We start from the raw sequence: 21,851 nt of genomic DNA, 5'->3' as shown, positions 1-21,851 counted from the left end.
TAATTTGCAATCTGCAGTCCTTTGGAGGAAAGACTTCTCCTATACGAAAATTATTCAATTCACGTTTTTAATATTATGGCTAAAAAAATCCTACATTTATATGATGTAGGTAACGATCTGCATCGTCTTATAATCACGAAGCTAACAATTGTTAGCATTTTTGTCAAATTTACCCTGCAAGTTTATTCCTCGTATGCCGTATCTTAAATACGATCAAATGGCTTTATTATATAGATATGGAGCAAGTAATATTTATTAATTTATTAATACAGCGACTTTCCGGTTTCACATTTATTGATGTTAACTCTATAACAGATTCTTGCTACTACAGTATGTCATTTAATGAATGAATTCTTGGATTTAATTACTGTTAATTGATAGAAATCTTTGAAGATGAAGTTACTAACGAACTATCTGTATTGAAAAGGTGTTCGCTTTATGAGATTCAGCCGGGTATATCGTAAATGAATAAAGAACTAATAGCACATAAAGCACTATAGCCACCCAGCAGACAGAACGATAGCCGATCTGGGAGAATGAGTAACTGCAATTAATACTCTACCGGCAAAGCTAATGATAATAAAGCATAACAGAGATGAATTTATAAGAATAGAGATATCTATTCCATAATCTCTCAAGAACCATCTTTTATCCCTTCGCTCCTACGTGAATAAGATATTAATGAAAAATAGGATCAACCTAAAATCATTCTGTTCATGATATGATCAATAGCGCAACTATTAATAAACTCTCATGATCAATGAAGCAGTTTTGTAGCAATATACTGTAGATCCAAAACAGCTAGCTTAGTGGATAAGAATATCAAAATAACTGGTCTAAATTATTGCATCTATAATACGTTAAGTAATACAATCATGACCGTACGATCATGATCAAGAAAGTTGTATTTTATAATATAAGTACTTATATATATCCAAATAGCAAGCTTAGTTAATATGATATCACTATGATCAGTTTAGATTATTGCATGTATAATATATCAAATAATACAATCATTAGCATGCGGTCATAATCAATAAAGTAGCTTTGTATAATATATCCTAAACGACTAGCTCAGGGACTAAGATATCAACATAATAAGTCTAAATTAATGCATTGATAATATGTATAGGAATGCAATCATTTACACACGTTCATGATCAACAAAGTATTTTTATGTAATATATCTAAAATAGCTAGCATAGGGACTAAGATATCAACATAATCAGTCTCAATTATTGCATCGACACTATATCCAGTAATGTAATCATTAAGATATGATCATGATCAACGAAGTAGTTTTGTGTAATATATCAAAAACAGCTAGTTTAGTGAACTAAATATTAGTATAATGAAACCTGGACGTTTAATCTATACTGTGTGAAGTAATGCCTTCATTAATTAATATATGGTCATGATTAACGAAGTAGTTTTGTATGATATATCTCCAAGGCAGCTACCTTAGTAAATAAGATTTCAATATAATTAGTCTAGTCATTTAATCTATAATATACCAAGTACGATAATTGTTAAATATAATGATGATGAATGAATTGATTGTATAATAATATCCAAAACCGCTAACTTAGACTGCTTTACCAACTTAAAGTAGCAGATGATATTGCTTAAATTTACAACGAAATATTCACGATACGAATCCAATATTGCAAATGGCAAAGTAAATATGGAAGCAAAGCCAACACCTTGCATACTAGCAAGACATATGACAGGTACAACGTTATCCAAGAAAGCCATGACTACGGTTGCGATACTGATAAGTAAAAATCCTACAGCATTGACATATTTAGCATCTATTAAATAAATTAAAATTACGCTATTGGAATTGCGAGTAAAAAGTTTATAAGATTGCTTATGATTAATTAAAGTTACGATTAAGGCATCATACAGCTGTGAGCAATGGATCAAGGTCTGTAATTGCTGGATCAAGGTCTGTAATTGCTGGATCAGATATACAAATTCTTTAATTGGTCGCTACTGTGATACTTTACTTTCTAGTCAGAAATTTACAAGGTAGGTTGATTTATTGCTTGACTGAAACTTAATTTCTAGAATGTCCATCGCTGGCATGCTTAATCCTATCAACATGTATTACTACAATATGGCACAGCTTATGGCCAGAATTAGGTTGCTACAGGAATATTAAACAATTTTTAATATCTATAATAAATTAAATTATTTTCAAATTGTAATTTTTACTTTCTCGGATATTCCACAACTAAGGAGTATTAGTCTACAGTACTGTAATCAAGTAAGATTAATTTAAAAATTTTAATTTTTTGGAATAAATGGCTTTGGTACGAAAGATATACTTACAATTTAAATGTCAGATTGGTCAGTAATATGCAGGAAAAGATCGAAATTCTAAATATAGCAATAGCTTAAAAGGTTAACTTACTACAATAAAAGCTCAATTGCCTCACTATGATGGAGTAAAGTGTAGTGGCAAGAGTGCACAGCGCTAAATCCCAACTGCCATATCTTACTCCGGCATTATAATGTTGTAAAGCTGTTGAATTTTCAGCTGCATTGGGATCACCTTTAAAGATAGATTGACCAATAAAATTTGTATAAAATACAGCGAATATAGAAAATTTTAACCAGCCTAATAGGCTCGTTATCGATAATACTACTGATTCTTTAGGCATGGTTTAAGTAACGTAATAAATTTGATAAAAAATATTCCAAGATCGAATTTCTTCAAGAGTTAATTTAGGCTTTGTTGATATCCGATTCGGTACTTCATCACATGAAAATTGATTGATAGTTAATGTTCTATCATCGGTATCGCCAACGGGTATTAAAAGTATTTCTTCCTCCTCATCCCTCTTGACAGAAATGAAGTCAGCAATATTATTAACCTTTAGTTCACTTCTTTCAAGTGGAACCTCTTTACAACTAATACATACGATAAAAATTATAAGAACTGCAACAAAAGTTATCACAACCAAAGAAATTTAAATTTGATCTCCAAATATTTTAGCAAATATTGTCGACTTCCAATTAATCCTATATTAGTTTTAAAATAAAAAAATGGAGTATAGTATTTATTACGCGTACGAATTCTCGCTAGCCTTTATTATAATAATAAGCAAATATTTATTGTCGCTAGTATGAGCATTGGAATAAATGTGATTCCTATAGAAGCCTACTACTAAAAAATCGAATAAAATATACGAGTAAAAGCAGCATACCCATAAACTACAAAGCCTACCAATCCTCCTATATCCGCTACGAATGTAATAATGCTATTAACAGTTGAATGCATATCGGCAGGAGTAACATCCATAACATAAGCTCTGGCTGGAATCATCATAAGCAATGAGTAGATGTAAGTAATAATTAAACCAGTAGTGACCATAACTTGTGCAAGCAATAAATGATGTGGCCGAATTAATAGGCCTATCGTTCGACCATAAGTCGACAGAGAGCCTCCAAAAATTGAAACGAAAAGGATACCATTAATAAAAGGTCTTCGTCGTCCAAATCGACTTGTGCATAGATCTGATGAATTGCAAACTAATGGTGAAGCAAAAAATCCAATAATAGAGACACAAGAAAATGGCGGAAAATTGAACTGGAATATGAGACATTAATTCTATAGGTATACAATAATTATCGAGAAAGGCAAAGTACATTTCAGCAACGGATACTGATGATGGTAGGAAAACAAGCTTGAATAAATTAGCTTGGCCGTCGCCAGAACTAGTATTTTTAGCAACATTTTGATTAATGCTATCGGTATTATTATTTAGTATATTCGTGCCAATATCTTCATATTCTTGGCCAGTTAAGTCTATGACTTCTTTCATTCTTAAATTACCCTCAAGTATATAGAATTGTAATAAGATTATCTAATCCTTAATGTCTAACTTTACCTTACTAAGAAATTAAATTCTATATCAACAACTGCTTAGTCTAACTAGTGCCGTAGTAAATCAGCAGGTGTACAGTTTATAGCAGTTCCGACAACGTTCTAGACAATAAATATATTTAATAAATCATATATTGAAAATATGAAAAATATAAATAGACATTAATAATACTTTTTGTTCATCTACTATTCTATTCAAAGTTGGTTAGACTTATATACGTTAGAAATTTTAGTCAATTTCCAGTAAAGAATCTATTTCAACTTTCATCAAGATTATCTCGCATACCGTATAGGACAAAAAAGGTAATGATGTACTGCATCAAGCAATAGCAAATTAAAACTTAAATACTGTAGTTTAATGTAGATTCTAGAGAATTGCTTTAGTGACTATAATCTATAATCATTTATAAGGTAAATATTTCAATCAATTATTATCATAGATTTCATATTTGTAATTATCTAGCCGTATGCTTCTGATGTCATAGCAATGTAATGATTAATACCTTAACTTTAAAATTCCAAGATAATTAAGTTTTAATGCTTACATTTTTCGTCAGAAATCATGCTGAGCTACAGTTGCGTCTCTCTGCTGTGGTAACTGCCAACTGCTATCATTACAAAAATGTCCTATTTTAGTTTAATTTTATTAATTTATACTACCCGTAGTATAAAACCTATACCACAAATTAGATATCATGCTCTTCAAGATGATTGAGTAAAAATTTGTCGCGTCCTTGATCGACTAGCTCGAATTAGTAGACAATTAGTGCATATTGAATGGCAAATGTACATTTTTACACCATATGATTTACTTGATGGGAATCCTTTAAATTGATGAATCTATATAAAATAGTGAATGGTGCCATTCCTATTTAACGATTCGTATTACAGCATACTACTTTACAAAGTATCTTGCTCATTATATATATGCAATTATTTTCCAATCCAGCTTTTCCAATCCTTAATGACACCTAGCAAGACTTCACCAATCCCCCAATGGATTATTTAGCATTACAGGTCGACCTATTCACGATTTTGAATCAAAGTGTTTTTTAATAAATTTAATTTAGCAATCCAGCTACAAACAGATTCAATTTTACTGCTTTGCTTATATTTTATCAATGTGCATAGCTTCGTAGGAAATCTAATCTATTACTACGAGAAAACAGTTCAGCTAATGCTACCGTAAACTTTACTTATCATGCAACTGATACAATTGCACTACCAATATTCTATCGATCAGGTCGGACATTTAACCTAGCTGGTATATATCCGTAAGATACGTACTCAATAGAACACTAAAATTTTGGATAAAAATAAAGAACTTCTGTTCTACTATAATATAACATTAATTCAAAGTATTTAGTTAGTTAAAATATACAAAAATTACAATTGATATACCGTAGTTGTTGGCATGCTTGCATACTGCATTCATTAATTAATTATTAATGAAAAGAGTTCAGTGCAACAACTACATCGTCATATCCATAAAATATATATGAGGAAGACACTAGTGTTAATCTACATTGTACGAGTATAAAAAAGTTGGGGTACACGATTTACATAATACTAAATAATCTCCTTCAATAACTGTTTGTATATACATTTATGAGTAATTAGTAATGTTATTTCGATCTACATGAAAAGTCACTAATCACAATACAGCTTTTAGCCTGATTGTTTGAGTTTATACCACAGTAGTCATAATAGCGTGGTCTTATTTGTAATAGAACCTGATAGTGATGCACACAAGGTTTGGATAATATATTACAAGTATAGGTAACACACTACGGTATTGGCAAACCTTAATCTCACAGTATACAATTTTTAGATTTACAATTAGACCGCTGAAGTAGTCCAAGTTATACCAACTATGATATTTAAAGGCAGTTATCATATTGATTACGAATCACTCGATGACTGATGGGCAAATGGAAACCATCATTCCAGTCAAACTTACAAATAGTAACAATTTTTGCGTGTACTAATCTATAAGTGCGTTGATGTTGAAGTGCATTGTCAATTAAAATTATCATGAGTACAATCCCAATCTGATTGCAAACTTAAGACAATAGTAGTCAGACAAGCTTAGAGCCATATCCTGCTGTGAATATGGCTATTTCCACAGTCTACAGTGCTATAGGTAAAACAAATATAGATCAAATTTCGTCTGCTAAAATATTGTCTTTAGAATGCTTAATCTGGATATCAATAAATCTCGGAGTAGTTTACTAATTCCTAATACTATATAACAGGTGGTTTAGAGTAGAAAGTACTGACAAGAGAGATTAAAATGTTTTCATTTAATTAAGAATAAGCAATGAATAGTGAACATCCATCCGTTGAAAGAGCTACAAATAATAAGAGCGCTATATTAGCTTTAATATACGGATCAAAAATAGTTTTAATGATGATATTTTCGACCAATGTGACATAAAATAAAGAATAGGATCATTAAACTTTTTCTCTTGATAATTTTAACAGCTACAGTAATTATTAATGACGAAAGCTTAAACGATTATTTTAATCGCTTCGCACAGACGACACCAAAATCAGTAGCATAAATCATTTCGATATGATGATCCAATAATCTTTAATTTTTTTCAAAAATTAAAGCAGGTGGTGACCAAACTGCTATGGCTTAATAGCAGTACTATTTGTTCTACATAGTTGAAACTACCATACAGGTGATAATATATTCTTTTACTACCAATTTTATTCCTGCCAGGAATCTTATATACTGGGTTCCAGTTACATTTAGAACAAGCAGCTAGCGTTAATGATGCTGGTTATATTAGTGCTATTCAATGAAAGGATGCGATAAAACTCTGCGTTAAGATTCTCTCTATAGATTATTACATTTATTTTAGTAGCTAAATAGAAGTTTCTTTTTGTAACATTTGCAATTTGGGTGATTTTGGTTCGCTTTCCGTCTCTTCGCATTCGGTTTTTGGCACCGAAGTTATTCCAATTGACATTAATCCGCTAGCTACATAGCAAACTCCACCAAATAAAACGGCTGCGTTTCTACTTCCAGCAGCCTCAATGATACCACCTACGCTGAATGCAACGACTAATTGAGCTACATAGAAGCAAGAATTTAATATAGCTGAATCGACGCCAAAACCTCTATCTTTCCATCGTGGGTCATTCTATGTGGCAATATAAATCATCATTAAAGCATGTTATTATAAGTATTTTATTAAATACGGTCAAGAAATTTGATAATATAGTCATTAGTGTGAAACCAACCTTGAAATAAACATGATATTCGCCTACTAAGGCATACGGTATGGAAAACATTGTAGCAAAATTGATGCCAACACTACAACCAATAGCAACAGCTAATGGAAGAGAAGTAATTTGTGACATTAAAATCACTAGACCACCGACACCTCCATATCCAAATAGTAACAAAATACGAGCACCTGTGTAAAAAGGAATTTATGTCTATGAGTATAAAATGTTTGTTCTACCGATCATAATATCTAAAATCCTTATTCTAAGTTGGAATACTTACTAACGTATCTTTCAATAACATCAAGAGCTAATGCATAGACTCCAGTAACAATAGCAAAGCCAACAAGAGCCCAACTACCTGTCTTCACACCAACTGTATATAATGCATATTCAGTAGTATTAGTTGCAGCTGTAGGATCTCCTTTATAGATTTCGATACCGATAAAATCGGTGTAGATAACAAAAAAAGTAATATAACCAGTCCATGATAGTGTGTTTATAAGGACTAAAACTAGTAATTCCTTCGGCAATCGAAAAAATCCATTATAAACAGAACGTAAGCAAGAAACAGATTTTTCTTTATTGTCTTTCTCTCCGTTTTCAGTAATGACTTTAACGTCTTGATCGTGATCGTTCTGTAAAGAAGGTTTATCATCTGTAACGTCTTGTTGACTTTTTAGCTGCTTTTGCTTGTTGGCTTTTGATAAAGGAATTTCGTGAACACTAAATAAGCAAACTATAAAAGCTATAGTAGATAATATGCCACTAATAAGAAAAACAAATTGAACGGATGTTATCGGAGTGGTACCATCCTGACGCCTAAATAACTCATCCCAATCGATAGCACAGATACAATAACCAACAGCATTAGCTAACCCCATTAAAATAGTGCAAATTCTATGAGCTCGTTGCTCTTGCCCTTCCGGTGTTACATCGTACAGATAAGCTCGAGCTGGGCCTTGACTTGTGTCTAAGCCATAATCAAGAATTCCATTGCCTACAATGATTAAAGCGATAGCTACACTAGTCTTACCGGGCAATATAGCCAATCCGATATCTCGACCGAAGCCGATTAGTAATAGACCGAGTAAAATGCCAATAGCAAAAGCTAAAATAAATGGTCGCCTTCTACCCCATTTTGATGTGCATCCATCTGACATGGATCCAATAAAAGGTTGGGTAATTAGGCCAACGATAGGACTAGAACACCAAACAAAAGTCAAGTAACGTAAAGGCATGCCCAACTGGGCTAAAATGGGTGTTACATAAGCCGATTGGGCACTATAGCCTACTCCAAGAGCAGCTGAAAAACAACATAGCATGACAATTTGATAAGGTTTAGCGTTGACTTTGATCGGGTCGTGACCATCTTCTGGATCGGAGATTTTCTCCTGATGGCTATTTCCTTCACCCATTTCATTGTGATCCATAATTACTGCCGGTTCAATGAAGAATTCCTACTTCAAAAGCAAAGCAAAACCACACACAATCTTTACTGCCCTCAACTCCCTGAACAGATCATCAACAGTAAGATGGAAGAAATAATCGATAACGCAAAAAGTGGATGCACTCGACTGAGATGGATAATCCAATTGAGGCAATATGTGTTTTTCCAATGGTAATACAATATGTAAGCAAGAAGTATTGCAATTTGGCTTCCCGATGCTCTAACCAATCACCTGGCTAATACACCAATAATCGACTGATAGTTATTATTGAATAACAATTTTACTGTATATTTATTTGTTCAGTAGAATCGAATCATGACAAAAGGTCACTGAACTACTCCAGTGTTTGCTACAGTAGCGATATACGTCATAATGTACATAGAGTACTGTATACAATGCAGTGTATATATATATATATATATATATATGTACACCCAGTATACATATATATATATAATATATATATACAGTATATATACATACAATATATATATATACATACAATATATATATATATATATATGTTTTGTCAATACTAGGATTGATTGGTCAAAGCTAGGATTTGACTAGCCCTTTTAGCCAATACTGCGACTGATTCATCAAAGCTAGGATTGATTAATGTATATTGTACAGCACAGTGTATACTGTAGTTGGAACTGGATTGGCCAAAGCTATTTGATTTGAGCATTTCAAGCTAGTTACTTCCATACTCTATGCATTTTGGAAGGGATGTGGTGTGCATTATGCTCTTTCGCCTGCCAGACTGCAACTACACAAATTATAACCTCATCTTCTGTCGTGTTGTACAAAGATAGCCGATAACCATCATGTATGACAACTGTGAGCGTAGAATCCATTTAGTAATCATGAGGCCACCCCAACTTATTCATATTGGGAAAATGGTGCAGGCGTAGCACAGCAAACCAGCAATCTTAACAATCTTTGCTGGAGATAATAGCTAGTTGATCCGGCTACCAATGAAACGTTGATGGCACGCCACCTAATCTCATAGGCTAGGATTAAAAACGTTTAAAATAAAACGTTGTTACTAGAAATAACAAGATGAACTTATTGGTTGAGCTGATGCATATCTATTATTTTACAGCATAACTTAGAACTGACAATTAGCCTCAAAGGATGGTCAAAATGTATTCAATAATAGCATATATTAGATAGGATAATTTTGATTCAGTTAACGTTATTTAATAATGAATTGAGTACCAGCTAAACTGTGACATAATAATTCAGCTGAAAGAATTCCTCAAGTGACATTGAATAGTAAATCCACGTACAGTATTATAATATGACTGATAATTTCTTAAATTTAAATAATCTATTTGACAAATTAATAGGCAAATTTATCCAATATATTCATGAGACACAAAACGATATCATTCATTATCAAGCATATTATACCATAGCTTATTTAGAACAAAAAGTATTTATAAGAAATGTATTGGAAATGTTTTAATTTAATTGAGAATAATATAAGCAATGACCAGTGATTATGCATACATTGAACACGCTAACAATGCAATAACATGGTTATACTGGTACAAACTTCAATATGGTGGTAAGATCTGAATAACTGAGATTCATAATATTCATATTTCACTAAGACAAAATTCAAAAGTCACTGCAAATTAATAATTTAGAATAGGCCATTGGTTTCATCTAAACTTCATTAGCAGTGGTGCAATCATTATTCCTATTTTCATCGACTGTAAAATCGTTGACTTCAATCTGTGATGGCTGTATTTGTAGTTTGGCGACAAAAAATAGCCTGAAAATCACTTATCACTAGTAGGAATTGCGATATTTGTAGTATCTCTAGTATCACTTGCTTCGATTATACTCCATGGAAGATCGTTCTACGATTTAAGTTGTTCAAGAATAGCTAAGGTCTTACCGTGAATATTAATTTATACCCTCACAAAATAGTGTTATATCCTTATAAAATCATGAATCAATTAAGATCCTTTATTATAAGTTACAAATTTATCGTCATAAATAGAATTATTGACGCAGTATAAAGTATGCGAGTTGTTATATGATTATATAGAATTACAATTCACCCTAAAGACTAAATGACATTGTCTAACTAGACCGCAGAGTGTAGAACTGATGATAGCAAAAGCTATACTAATCAATGTACCAGCAGCGATGACCAATAGTAGAAAATTAGCAAAATCCATAATAATAAGAAGAAATACTGTAATTATCTTATCAATAGAACTTCGCCAATCACTATGATTATTAAACGACTCCTAAAAATTATGTATACAGATATATTCACAGTTGATTTTACCTTTCAATCTATTGCAATAACTTGTATCATTAGTAAAACTTGAAAATGACTGAAATTATGCTGATCATACAGCGCCAGTCATTCTACTCATCGTCTCCAGATACAAAGTAAATGCTTATCCAAGCACAGATTTGAGGGGTACGGTAATCCCAACTTTCAGTTTTAACACTTCTCTCATAGAGTAAATAGTCTAGGCTGTAGAATTAAGTGGCGCTATGAGATGCCTCAAATATTTCAATTCCAACGAAATCGGTATAAAATATACTAAAACAAACATAACTTATTCAAGCCATGGAGTCTAATAAAAACCTAAAAAAGTTAATTCTTGCGACATTTTAAGAATTACATGCTGTAAAGTATGGGTACGTATACATTGTCTTTAGAACGATTAATCTGGACATCCGAACATCAATAAATATCCGAATACTTAGCCGTTTGCAATTATTAATTATAACACAAGTCGATTGAGTAGAAAGTATCAATAAGAAATATTAAAAGCATTTTGATTTTGTTGGGAATAAACGATAAGCAGTGACTATTCATCGATTAAAATTTAGAATGGTTAAAATCAGTGCATACCAGTAAATCGCGTATAAATATAATGATCCGATAATCTTCAATTTTTCAAAAATTAAAATAAATAGTGGTTAGACTGTTATGGCTTAATAGTAATTTATTGTATATGAAGCTAGCTAGTGATATAATCTTTTACTGATAATTTCATTCTTATTTAGATGGTATTATATCATGCTTTAAGTTACAGTCAGAAAAGCGGTTAGCATTAATGATGCAAGTTATATTAATGTTATTCAACGTTAGGATGCCATAAAGCTCGCGCTAGGATTCTTTCTTTAGTCTATTACGTTTATTCCAGTAGCTAAATAGATGTTACTTGTTGCATAACTTTTAGCTTTGGTGATTTTGGTTCACTTTCTGCCTCGTCGCAATCGGATTTTGGTAACACACTTACTGCTATTGACGTTAATCCGCTAGCTACATAGCAAATTCCACTAAATAAAATGGCGGCATTTCTACTTCCAGCAGCCTCAATAATAGCACCTACGCCGAATGCAACGATTAATTGAGCGACGTAAATGCAAGAATTTAGCATAGCTGAATCAAAACCAAAGCCTCTACTTTTCCATCGTGGATCATTCTGTAATACAATATCATGTAATCAGTTAAGGTATTTTTATGATACCGCTGCATTGAAATACAGTATATTAACAAATTGTATATATCAGTCACTAGTACGCTAACCGACCTTGAAATAAACATGATATTCGCCTACTAAGGCATACGGTATGGAAAACATTGTAGCAAAACTGATACCTAGACTACAACTGATAGTTACAGCTAATGGAAGAGAATTTATTTGAGACATTAAAATTATTAGACCACCGACACCTCCGTATCCCAACAGTAACAGAATACGCACACCTATAAAAAAAGATTTCATATTTATGAGTATAAGATGTTTATTCTACTGATCATAATATTTAAAATTTTTATTCTGACTTGGAATACTTACTAACGTATCTTTCGATAATTTCAAGAGATAATGCATAAACTCCAGTCATAGCAGCATAACCAACAAGAGCCCAACTACCTGTCTTCACACCAGCAGTATATAATGCGTACTCAGTAGTATTAACTGCAGCGGTTGGATCTCCATTATAGATCACGATACCAATATAATCGGTGTAGATAAGAATAAAAGTCATGAAACCAGTCCATGATAGTGTATTCATAATGACTAAAACCAGTAATTCCTTAGGCAATTGGACAAATCCATTATAAACAGAACGTAAGCAAGAAACGGGTTGCTCATTACAGTCATTCTCTTCGTTTTCAGTAATGACTTTGACGTCATTATCCTGTGCAGTAGGTCGATTATCTGCAATGTCTTGTTCCCTTTTTATCTGCTTTTGCTTGTCGACTTTTGATAAAGGAATTTCGCGAACACTAAATATGCAAACTATAAAGGCTATGGTAGACAAGATGCCACTAAGAAGGAAAACAAATTGAACGGATGTTATCGGAACAGTTCCATCATCGCGCGTAAATAACTCATCCCAATCGATAGCACAGATACAAAAACCAACAACATTGGCTAAACCCATTAAAATAGTACAGATTCTATGAGCTCGTTGTTCTTGCCCTTCTGGTGTTACATCGCATAGATAGGCTCGAGCTGGGCTTTGACTTGCATCTGAACTATAATCAAGAATTCCATTGCCTATAAGAACTAAAGCGATTGCTACGCTTGTCTTACCGGGCAATATAGCTAATCCGATATCTTTACCGAAGCCTAGTAGTAGTAGACCAATCAAAGTGCCGATAGCAAAAGCTAAAATAAATGGTCGCCTTCTACCCCATCTTGAGGTGCATCCGTCTGACATGGATCCAATAAAAGGTTGGGTAATCAGACCAACGATAGGGCTGAAACTCCAAACATAAGTCAAGTAACGTACAGGCATGCCTAATTCAGCTAAAATAGGTGTTACATAAGCAGATTGGGCACTATAGCCTATTCCAATAGCCACTGAAAAACTACACAGCATGACAATTTGATAAGGTTTAGCGTTAGCTTTGATCGGGTGATGATCATTTTCTGGACTGAACATTTTCTCCTGAGGGTTATTTCCATTCCAATTTTCATCGGCACCCATTATTATTATAAACTGAATGAAGAATTGCTACTCTAGAAATAAAGCAATGCCATATATAGTCTTTACGGCCGGGAAGTTCCTAAGTAAATCGTCGACTGTTGTATGTAAAAATGATTGAAGCCTCCCCCAAGTAGATGTCTTCAACTACTGCAAGTTGGATAGTCTCACTCCGATCTATCGCTAGGTGGCAATTTACAATCACGAACTACGCCCAATTGATGTAATTACGAGTATAATATGATCTTTGATATTGTTACTCTAGCAATTCCATCAGCCCGGCTGATTCACCTACGATCGACAAGAAAGAAATTAAATCACAATAAAAAGGCTAGTGCACTACTGTAAATTGTTTACTCTACTGTTTCGTACAGTAGGTAAAATGCGCTATAGTGTGCTACAGTATATTGCAGTGATATTATTGAATGATCAAGGCTTTATTTCATTCAAATATTGTAGGAATAGCTTCCAAACTCTGTATTTTTGATGGGACGCCATGGGCAGTATGGTATAAACAGTAACTGTACAGCACACTGTCTATGCTGTAATTGTCTGAAACTGCAGGACACCACACAAATTACAACCTGGTCTCCTTCTCTCGTGCAGTAGAACTCTAAAATCTGTACATCATTCATATTGAAAGGACGGTATTGGCATACTACAGCCGACTGTAATATCGTCGCTTAATCGCAGTTAATTAATAGAAGGTAGTTGCCATGGCACCACGCCCAGGCTCGGATTAACCGTATAAAATATCGTCTACCAATACAATAAAACGTTTAGTAAAATATCGCTACTACAAACCAATAAGCCAGACTAATTCGCCGAACTGATACATATCTGTTATTTTGTAGTACAGTACAATAAAAAACTAATATATCAGTCTTAAAGGATTGTCAGACTATTTCGTTGAGCTGATACATATCTACTATTTTCGGTATACGTCGTAAGTTAGAACTAACAATTAGCCTCAGAAGATTGTCAAAACATGCGCGGTATTAGCACATAGTAAGTATGATATTATAATGGCTTTAATCAAAGTTATTTAATAGTACTATACATTGGTCAACAATAAAACTTTTACGTAAATAATTTACTTGAAAGAGTTCAGGTAACAGAGAATAGCAAATCTGCGTAAAATTAGGGACTTTTAAGCCAATTTCCTCTTAGAAGTCCTGATACAATGTAATAAAATGGCTGACAATTCCTTAAATTTTAGATAAATAATTATAATACATCAGATAAACAGGCAAATGTATCCAATAATATTCAAAAATAAAGTTTAAAGAACTTATAAGAACAGCAACACTGCAGTATTCATACAGGTAGTAGATGGTGAAATGTGATAACTGCTTGCAAGCATGCTCATCATCACTTCATTTCAATCATAAATTATAGACCCATATCATTTACTAATTATGTCGATAAAAATCATAAAAATTTTTCAGTCAACATACATTTATAAGTAAGTCAGGTCGCTTTGCCCAAATAATTGCCATTTATAATATTTATGCGCTTATTTCATTCAGATAAAAAATTCCATTTCAACGGTGATTGCAAATAAATAATTTACAGTTTAACAAATTCGATAGTACTTTCTTAAAAATAGAAGGTAATTCGTAAAGGGATTGATATTGAACCATTGGTTAAATCTAAACTACACCAACAGTGGTGCAATCATTGTTCCTATTTTCATTGGCGGTGAAATCATTGAGTTCAACTTGTGATGGCTTTGTCTGTGGCTCAACAACAAATATGGATAGAAAAGCACATGTCAGTAGGCATCCACCCATCGTCATCGCTGCAGCATCTCTAGTACCACTTGCTTCGACTATAGCGCCAACACAAAATGATACCGTTAATTGTCCAGCATACATACAACTATTTAAGATAGCAGAATCGATACCAAAACCCCTGGTACTCCATCGAGGATCATCCTACAATTTAATTTGACAAAGAATAGTTAACGTCATACTGTACATATTATTTCATACACATCTATAAAATAGTATTCCATCCCAATAAGATTGTCAATCCATCTAAATTTTTATCATAGTAGTTTATTCTAAGCTCGTTACAATCGATAGAATTAGGGCACAGCATATAGTGTACGAGTTGTTATGTCATTTACCTTAAAAGCTGCATGATATTGTCCAACTAGACCAAAGGGTATAGAATAGATGATAGCAAAAACGATACCAGTCAATGTACCAGCAGCAATGACAAATGGTAAAACTTTAACAAAAGCCATAATAAATAATAATAATCCCACCAATGAGAATCCGCCAATCATTATTAAACGACTTCCTAAAAGTTTATGTACACGAATATCAGTATATATAACAAACAGTTGGCTTAACTTTTCAATCTACAGCCATATATTGATTGTATCGCTCGTTAAAAATTTGAAAATGATTCAAATTATACTAATCATACCAGTCACTCTACATATCCTCTCCAGACACAAGGCAAATGCTCCTCCAAAAGCAGATTGACCGAGTAATCCCCAACTTCCAATTTTAACACCTCTCTGATAGAGTAAATAGTCAGTAGAATTCAATGGTGCAGTGGGATTGCCCTTGAATACTTCGATTCCAACGAAATCGGTATAAAATACACTAAAACAAACATAACCTATCCATGCTATGGAGTCTAATAAGCATAAAATGGCAAATTCTCTTGGCATTTTTGTAACAGCATAAAAGACTGCTTTTATATGTGAACGACTAGGATTGGCTTGTATTTCTCTACCAGTTTGGTCTTCATGGATGACAATATCATTTGAATGTTGCGATTGGGCATGTTGGCTAGTATCCTGCAATTGGATTTCCTTGCTTCCGGTTGCAGCATCGAGTCGATGTTGTTGTGTTTGTATAAATGGGACTTCCTTGACACTGAATAAAGATACAATATAAAACAAACAAACCAAGACTGCGGTTAAGATGAATACTGAATGAGCTTGATCAAAGATAACTTGACCAAAGGCGAAATTCCATTCAATTCCACATATTAAATAGCCAGCAATAGCACCAACAGAGGCAAAAATAGCAGCCAATCTTTGAAACTTGTGCTCCTGATTTTGCGGAGTTACATCAAAGAGGTAAGCACGACAAGGTACACCTGATGAATCTAATGAATAATCTAATATCCCGTTGCCAATCAAAGTGAAGGCGATTGCAAAGGATAAACTATTGGACGACACTAATAAGCCCAAGTCTTTACCAAACGCTGTTGCTAATAGACCGATCAAGATACCAATAGCCATGGCAACCATGAATGGCCGTCGTCTCCCCCATGGACATGTACACGAATCCGACCATGATCCTATCACTGGCTGCGTCAATAACCCTAGTATTGGGCTAATGGCCCAAGCTAACGTTAAATAGCGTAATGGAATTCCTAAACCAGCTAAGATTGGAGTAACATAAGCCGCTTGAACACCATAAGCAAGTTCTGTTCCTGTATACGCACAACATAACATAATAATCTGGTAAGGTCTTACCCTGCCACCATGTTGTTGATCATCATCGGCTTTCATGACGTCGCTGTCAATGTAACGTCGGTGTTGACTGTCGTCCGCTGATGCTTCAGCACCGTTGATGAAACTTGCAATTTTCATACTGTGTCCTATTGGCTGTGGAGAGAGACGGATGAGTGTGGTCAACCCTTTGGTGGGTCAGGTCACTTCATCCAATGAAAATAATCCACTGGTCAGCAGTCAACGTTGGGCGTTTCAATCGATCTTGATACTGACTTTGCTGCAGCAGCAAGAGACTGTCATTCAATGAGTACCTTTACTACCAAAGGCTATTGGTGCTGGTCGACCGAGGTAGGGAGTGCACTAGATGATCAACAATTGCAAACACTAGTGTATATGAAAGTAATGAGTGCTACTGCCGTACTGCGGTTGATATTGCCTTGATCAGGTGTAGTAAAACAGTTGACTGATGCTGCAACTTGAGACTTGACAGGTTGTAATTGAAATTGGTCATTTACCTTGACTTATATACAGTACAGTACAATACCAGTATAGTCATGATTACATGAATGAACATTGAAATGATGAAATTTGATGTAATACTGGTCACTAGAGCACGGTGTACAGTTCGCAGTACTGTAGCAGTACAGTACTGTACACTTTACACTCTACAGTACTCTACAGTACAGTACAGTACTGTACTCTACAGTACTCTACAACTGTACTGTACTGTAAGTAGAAGTGCAGGGATTCTGTGTTTGACCAACGGACGTGCAGACGGACCCCATTAAAACGCCCATACGTCCAAAACATGGCCTACATTAGCAATTTCTAGCAGTCCATGATTCAGATATATAAAATAATACCAGTTGTATATGCAATTCCTATTTTAAGTCAGCTTTTAATAGGTCATTATAAGATGTGGACAATTCTCCATTACAGAAGGCTGTGAACAATCAGTTTCGAACGGATATCTGGACAGCTGATCTGCATTTTCAATCATTCGTTGAAAAGTCATAGTTGACGTCATTCGATTGCGTATCATGATGCTCTTTATTAGTGCATAAGGTAGAAGGGATTAGGTCATTACTGATTGAGCAGTCAACAGGAATGACATGCAGAAAAATTGGAATTTACATTGTCATTAATAGATAAATAGCTGAAGACTTTACTCATGCAGATGCTAGGATAATAATTCATTGAACTTTTATCTTTAACCACATTCTCATGCAGAGTAAACAACATTGCAATAAATTACTAATGAAATGAACTACTACACTACATGCAAGGTATTGTTTAGGCAAGCTGATTTACCAAAGTAATATGAAACATACAAAGCTGAATAAAATTATCAATTTAGGTAAGCTATCCAAAATGAATTATTGAATGTGTTAAGTCATAACAAACTGGGTATTTAAGGGGTAGAGTAAATAAAAGCCAAATTTTTTTTAATCAACTTCGCCAATACTGGACGTATTACCAAATGTGTCTTTTAATTCATACTATATAATAGATAAATCATTCGAGTAGGATTTGCAACCATTTCCAAACCATGAAAGAGTTGTTAAAATCAACTGTACTTCAAATCTAAAGAACCCATCATAAAAAATGAAATCCATAATATTCAAATTGATTAATTTTATGATTCAGCTTCAGATGGGCCAGTCTGGGAAGAAATACCGCACAATTGATGTTTTCTGCCTGTTTTCACGGTAGCCGCTACTGCTACACCAAATGTGGCTATATTAAATACAAGAATTGTAGCCATCATAGCAACTCCGCGTACTAGAAGGCCGGAAGATGGATTTAAACGCAAATAGGCAATAAACTCCACAATTGTCAATACTGCACATTCAACGGAAAAGCTGGCAGACAAGACTGATCTCACAACAAATGAAATTTCCTAAATGTACAATGACAAAAATTAAAAGTATCGTTTATATCATGATAATTTTACATTACGCAATTTACGAATACAAAATGAACACCAATTTACAGCAGACTGCCTAAATAATTTTGGTAATTATGCGACATTAACGATCCAATTCGTAATAGAAATATCGAAAGGCAGTACTTACAAAATGTTTAACGTCCCTAGAGTCCATACCTAACTCTCCATTTAACAGCAACTATTTCATGACATAATAAGCAAATTGCAATTAGACTATATACGTAGATGATCGTAACACAAAATTAATTACTAAATATTTGAACGATAGCCCGTTATGAAATGAAATTAATTTAGTAGGGTAAATTTCAATATGTATATTTTACTTACTACCATGATTAACACTTACCACGCATGCAACGAAAAATCCAACAATTGTAAAATAGCGAGCTGCAAACAAAACTAATCCAACCGCTGCTACAATAGCATATACTACTCCTAATACCACCATTGTCACACCAAATATAAACTCCATATCTTTGACATTAAAGTTACAACTGCAAACTATCCCAAGTCTCTTACGTGTAACAACCAACGATACAATAGATATTATAAAGCCATAAATGCTAACCAACAGAATTAATGAAATAAGAGCTAAATTAGTAGGAGCTGTAGAACCACTTCCAACAGTGATGCCCAAATAGAATCCAGTTCCAGCGATAGCTACAGTAGTTAATAGCAGGCTTAATCGAGTCATAACAAACGACCACAACATCTACAAAATGCATTTGATATAAAGATGAATAAGCATAATATTTTACTGTAAGGTTGATCATGATACCAATGTGTAGCAATCGTCAATGTATTTGCTACTTACAAGAGCATATCTTTTCTTAGTTGTATAATCATATCCCATCATTCCAGAAGCAATCAGCTGTCATTAGTAAACAAAATGATTGAAAAAGGAATCAGAGTGGTACATTCATAACTTGTTTATAAGCTAATCCAATGCAATTTTTAAGTGGTAATCCACAATTACTTATTTACCAATGATCCAGCATATAGCGGTAACACACAATACAGTCTTTGAATAGATGGGAAGAATATTGCTACTCCCGGGGTTATTACAAGTAAGTTACCGGCTGACATTTCTAATATGGCCAATGTCCTATCTGTTAAACAGTTTGTTGGCTCAGCTACGGTCGGCGGGGAATCAGGATTGTCAACTGATTGTACAGAGTCAGATTTGAGTAACATTTTTCTTGCTGTGTAAATGACCCATATAGCAACACCCATAGATGCACATAAAATAGCGATGGTAACCAAGGTGAAAATCAAAGCTCCAACAGCAGTATTTAATAGATTTGAAGTAGCCAACCGTACTATAACACTAATAAACATTAAAATACTGCTAATAGAATATGTTGTAGCAAGTAGTGAAAAAACATAAATGCCTGCAACCTAAAAGTAAATAAAATTATTATTACTATTTGAGATTGCATTGATGTCAATGTAAGCGTAGATATCACAGCCAAATAGAAAAAATCAAAATTTCTTTACGGTGATTGTAACTTGATATATTTACAGCATAAGTAACCACTTTCAATTATAACTATTAAGATAATAATTATGCACTATTATGCAAAATTGCTAATTTTGCATAATAAATTTTACATAGTAGTAGTGCTGCTTAACGACAGTACAAGCGACAGATTAATGAAATATTACAAAACATTTGAGACGCTAAATATATTAACTAGTCTAAGATTATCTTTGCGACTCTTTAACGTTTTTATATTCTATAGTGTTACATACAATAAAAGAAACCTACCACTGTATCAAGTGCTTTATTTCTTGCCATAAAGCATGAAAAGGCCGAAGTAGCGAGCTTTAAAGAAAACAGAAATATCGCGATAACGTATTAAATGGATCAATGTTTACAATAACTTGAACAGAAGTAAATGTTGATCATAGAATATCCACTGTGGTTAATAACATCTTATTAATTACCGCATTTATCGCACTTAAACTAGATCACAGAAATGAAACTACTGTTAATAACGTACCGACTGTGTAGTAAATCTTCAATTTTATGTCTTTTAACTTAACTACTGCGTCTAAATACCAGTATATTTTAATTGAATATTTTTAGTGAAAAAAAAATAAAATAGTTTTAATATTACCTGCTTTGTTCAAACTATTCAAGTTTGTTATAAAAGCTGGTATATGCATTAATCAGGCTATATCCGTAGATATGATTATTGTAAATGTGTATCAAGCAATTTATGACTAAATTTTTTCAAATATCTCCGTTGTAGAATACTGATTAAGAAATGTATACTGTACTTACGGTAATGCCAACCACACCTGGACCCAAAAAATATGTAGCAGGAACCGTAGTAGCTGATATAATTCCTGTTGTTAACCATGCAACGGCTGGTATGATAACGTTTAACAACGCTACTGATAACTGTGTAGCTCCAGCTACCAAAAAGAAGTTAGGCATGACGGAAAGTTGACTACTGGTTACCACAAAAGATCGAATGAAATTGTAAGGACATCGAATAATATTCGTTTTTTAGCTATTTGTACAGTATTACTATAATCAATCAAAACTGATCAACTTGTTAGCAGTGCTTAGTAGAGTGGAATACTGTATCTAGTAGCAGCAAACTAAGTCGACTTCACAATCAGTTGAACTTGATGAGTACGTTATTCTCATCTCATAGCAATCCGTTCTATCCCGTGGTTTAGATTTACAGTCTATTGATCGACTACACAAATACAGTAATTGCTTATGTTGATACCGTCATCAGTAAGTTAACTTATTATTTCTTTTTGGTTGTATTTGCCCTCTTGCATGACTGCAAGGGCATAGTAAGGATGTTTGGAGAAATCAGAGTTTGCCCGCTTGTTGTCATAGATACC

The 21,851-nt window shown here is 33.6% G+C and overlaps 4 protein-coding genes across 4 annotated transcripts; all 4 read right to left on the bottom strand.

Annotated features, from left to right (window-relative positions):
* Positions 1–494: 494 nt before the first annotated feature.
* TRIADDRAFT_53851 (uncharacterized protein) lies at positions 495–2,666 on the bottom strand (the record flags this gene model as incomplete). Its single annotated transcript, XM_002109601.1, has 3 exons — positions 495–662; positions 1,600–1,811; positions 2,417–2,666. The coding sequence occupies 3 exons, from the start codon at positions 2,664–2,666 to the stop codon at positions 495–497; spliced, it is 630 nt and encodes a 209-aa protein (XP_002109637.1).
* A 4,099-nt stretch (positions 2,667–6,765) lies between these two features.
* TRIADDRAFT_21181 (uncharacterized protein) lies at positions 6,766–13,515 on the bottom strand (the record flags this gene model as incomplete). The annotated part of the gene is made up of 4 exons (XM_002109600.1): positions 6,766–7,025; positions 10,889–10,937; positions 12,165–12,295; positions 12,420–13,515. The coding sequence occupies 4 exons, from the start codon at positions 13,513–13,515 to the stop codon at positions 6,766–6,768; spliced, it is 1,536 nt and encodes a 511-aa protein (XP_002109636.1).
* Positions 13,516–15,209: 1,694 nt separating this feature from the next.
* On the bottom strand, positions 15,210–17,095 carry TRIADDRAFT_20418 (uncharacterized protein; the record flags this gene model as incomplete). Its single annotated transcript, XM_002109599.1, has 3 exons — positions 15,210–15,494; positions 15,656–15,864; positions 15,994–17,095. The coding sequence occupies 3 exons, from the start codon at positions 17,093–17,095 to the stop codon at positions 15,210–15,212; spliced, it is 1,596 nt and encodes a 531-aa protein (XP_002109635.1).
* Positions 17,096–18,674: 1,579 nt separating this feature from the next.
* On the bottom strand, positions 18,675–21,429 carry TRIADDRAFT_53847 (uncharacterized protein; the record flags this gene model as incomplete). The annotated part of the gene is made up of 6 exons (XM_002109598.1): positions 18,675–18,938; positions 19,333–19,698; positions 19,801–19,857; positions 19,971–20,384; positions 20,755–20,811; positions 21,274–21,429. 6 exons carry the CDS (start codon positions 21,427–21,429, stop codon positions 18,675–18,677), a joined length of 1,314 nt encoding a protein of 437 aa, XP_002109634.1.
* Positions 21,430–21,851: the final 422 nt, after the last annotated feature.

The sequence above is a fragment of the Trichoplax adhaerens genome, genomic scaffold (assembly GCF_000150275.1).
Source record: "Trichoplax adhaerens TRIADscaffold_2 genomic scaffold, whole genome shotgun sequence".
Classification (NCBI taxonomy): domain Eukaryota; kingdom Metazoa; phylum Placozoa; class Uniplacotomia; order Trichoplacea; family Trichoplacidae; genus Trichoplax; species Trichoplax adhaerens.
This window is presented reverse-complemented; position numbering and strand designations above follow the sequence as displayed.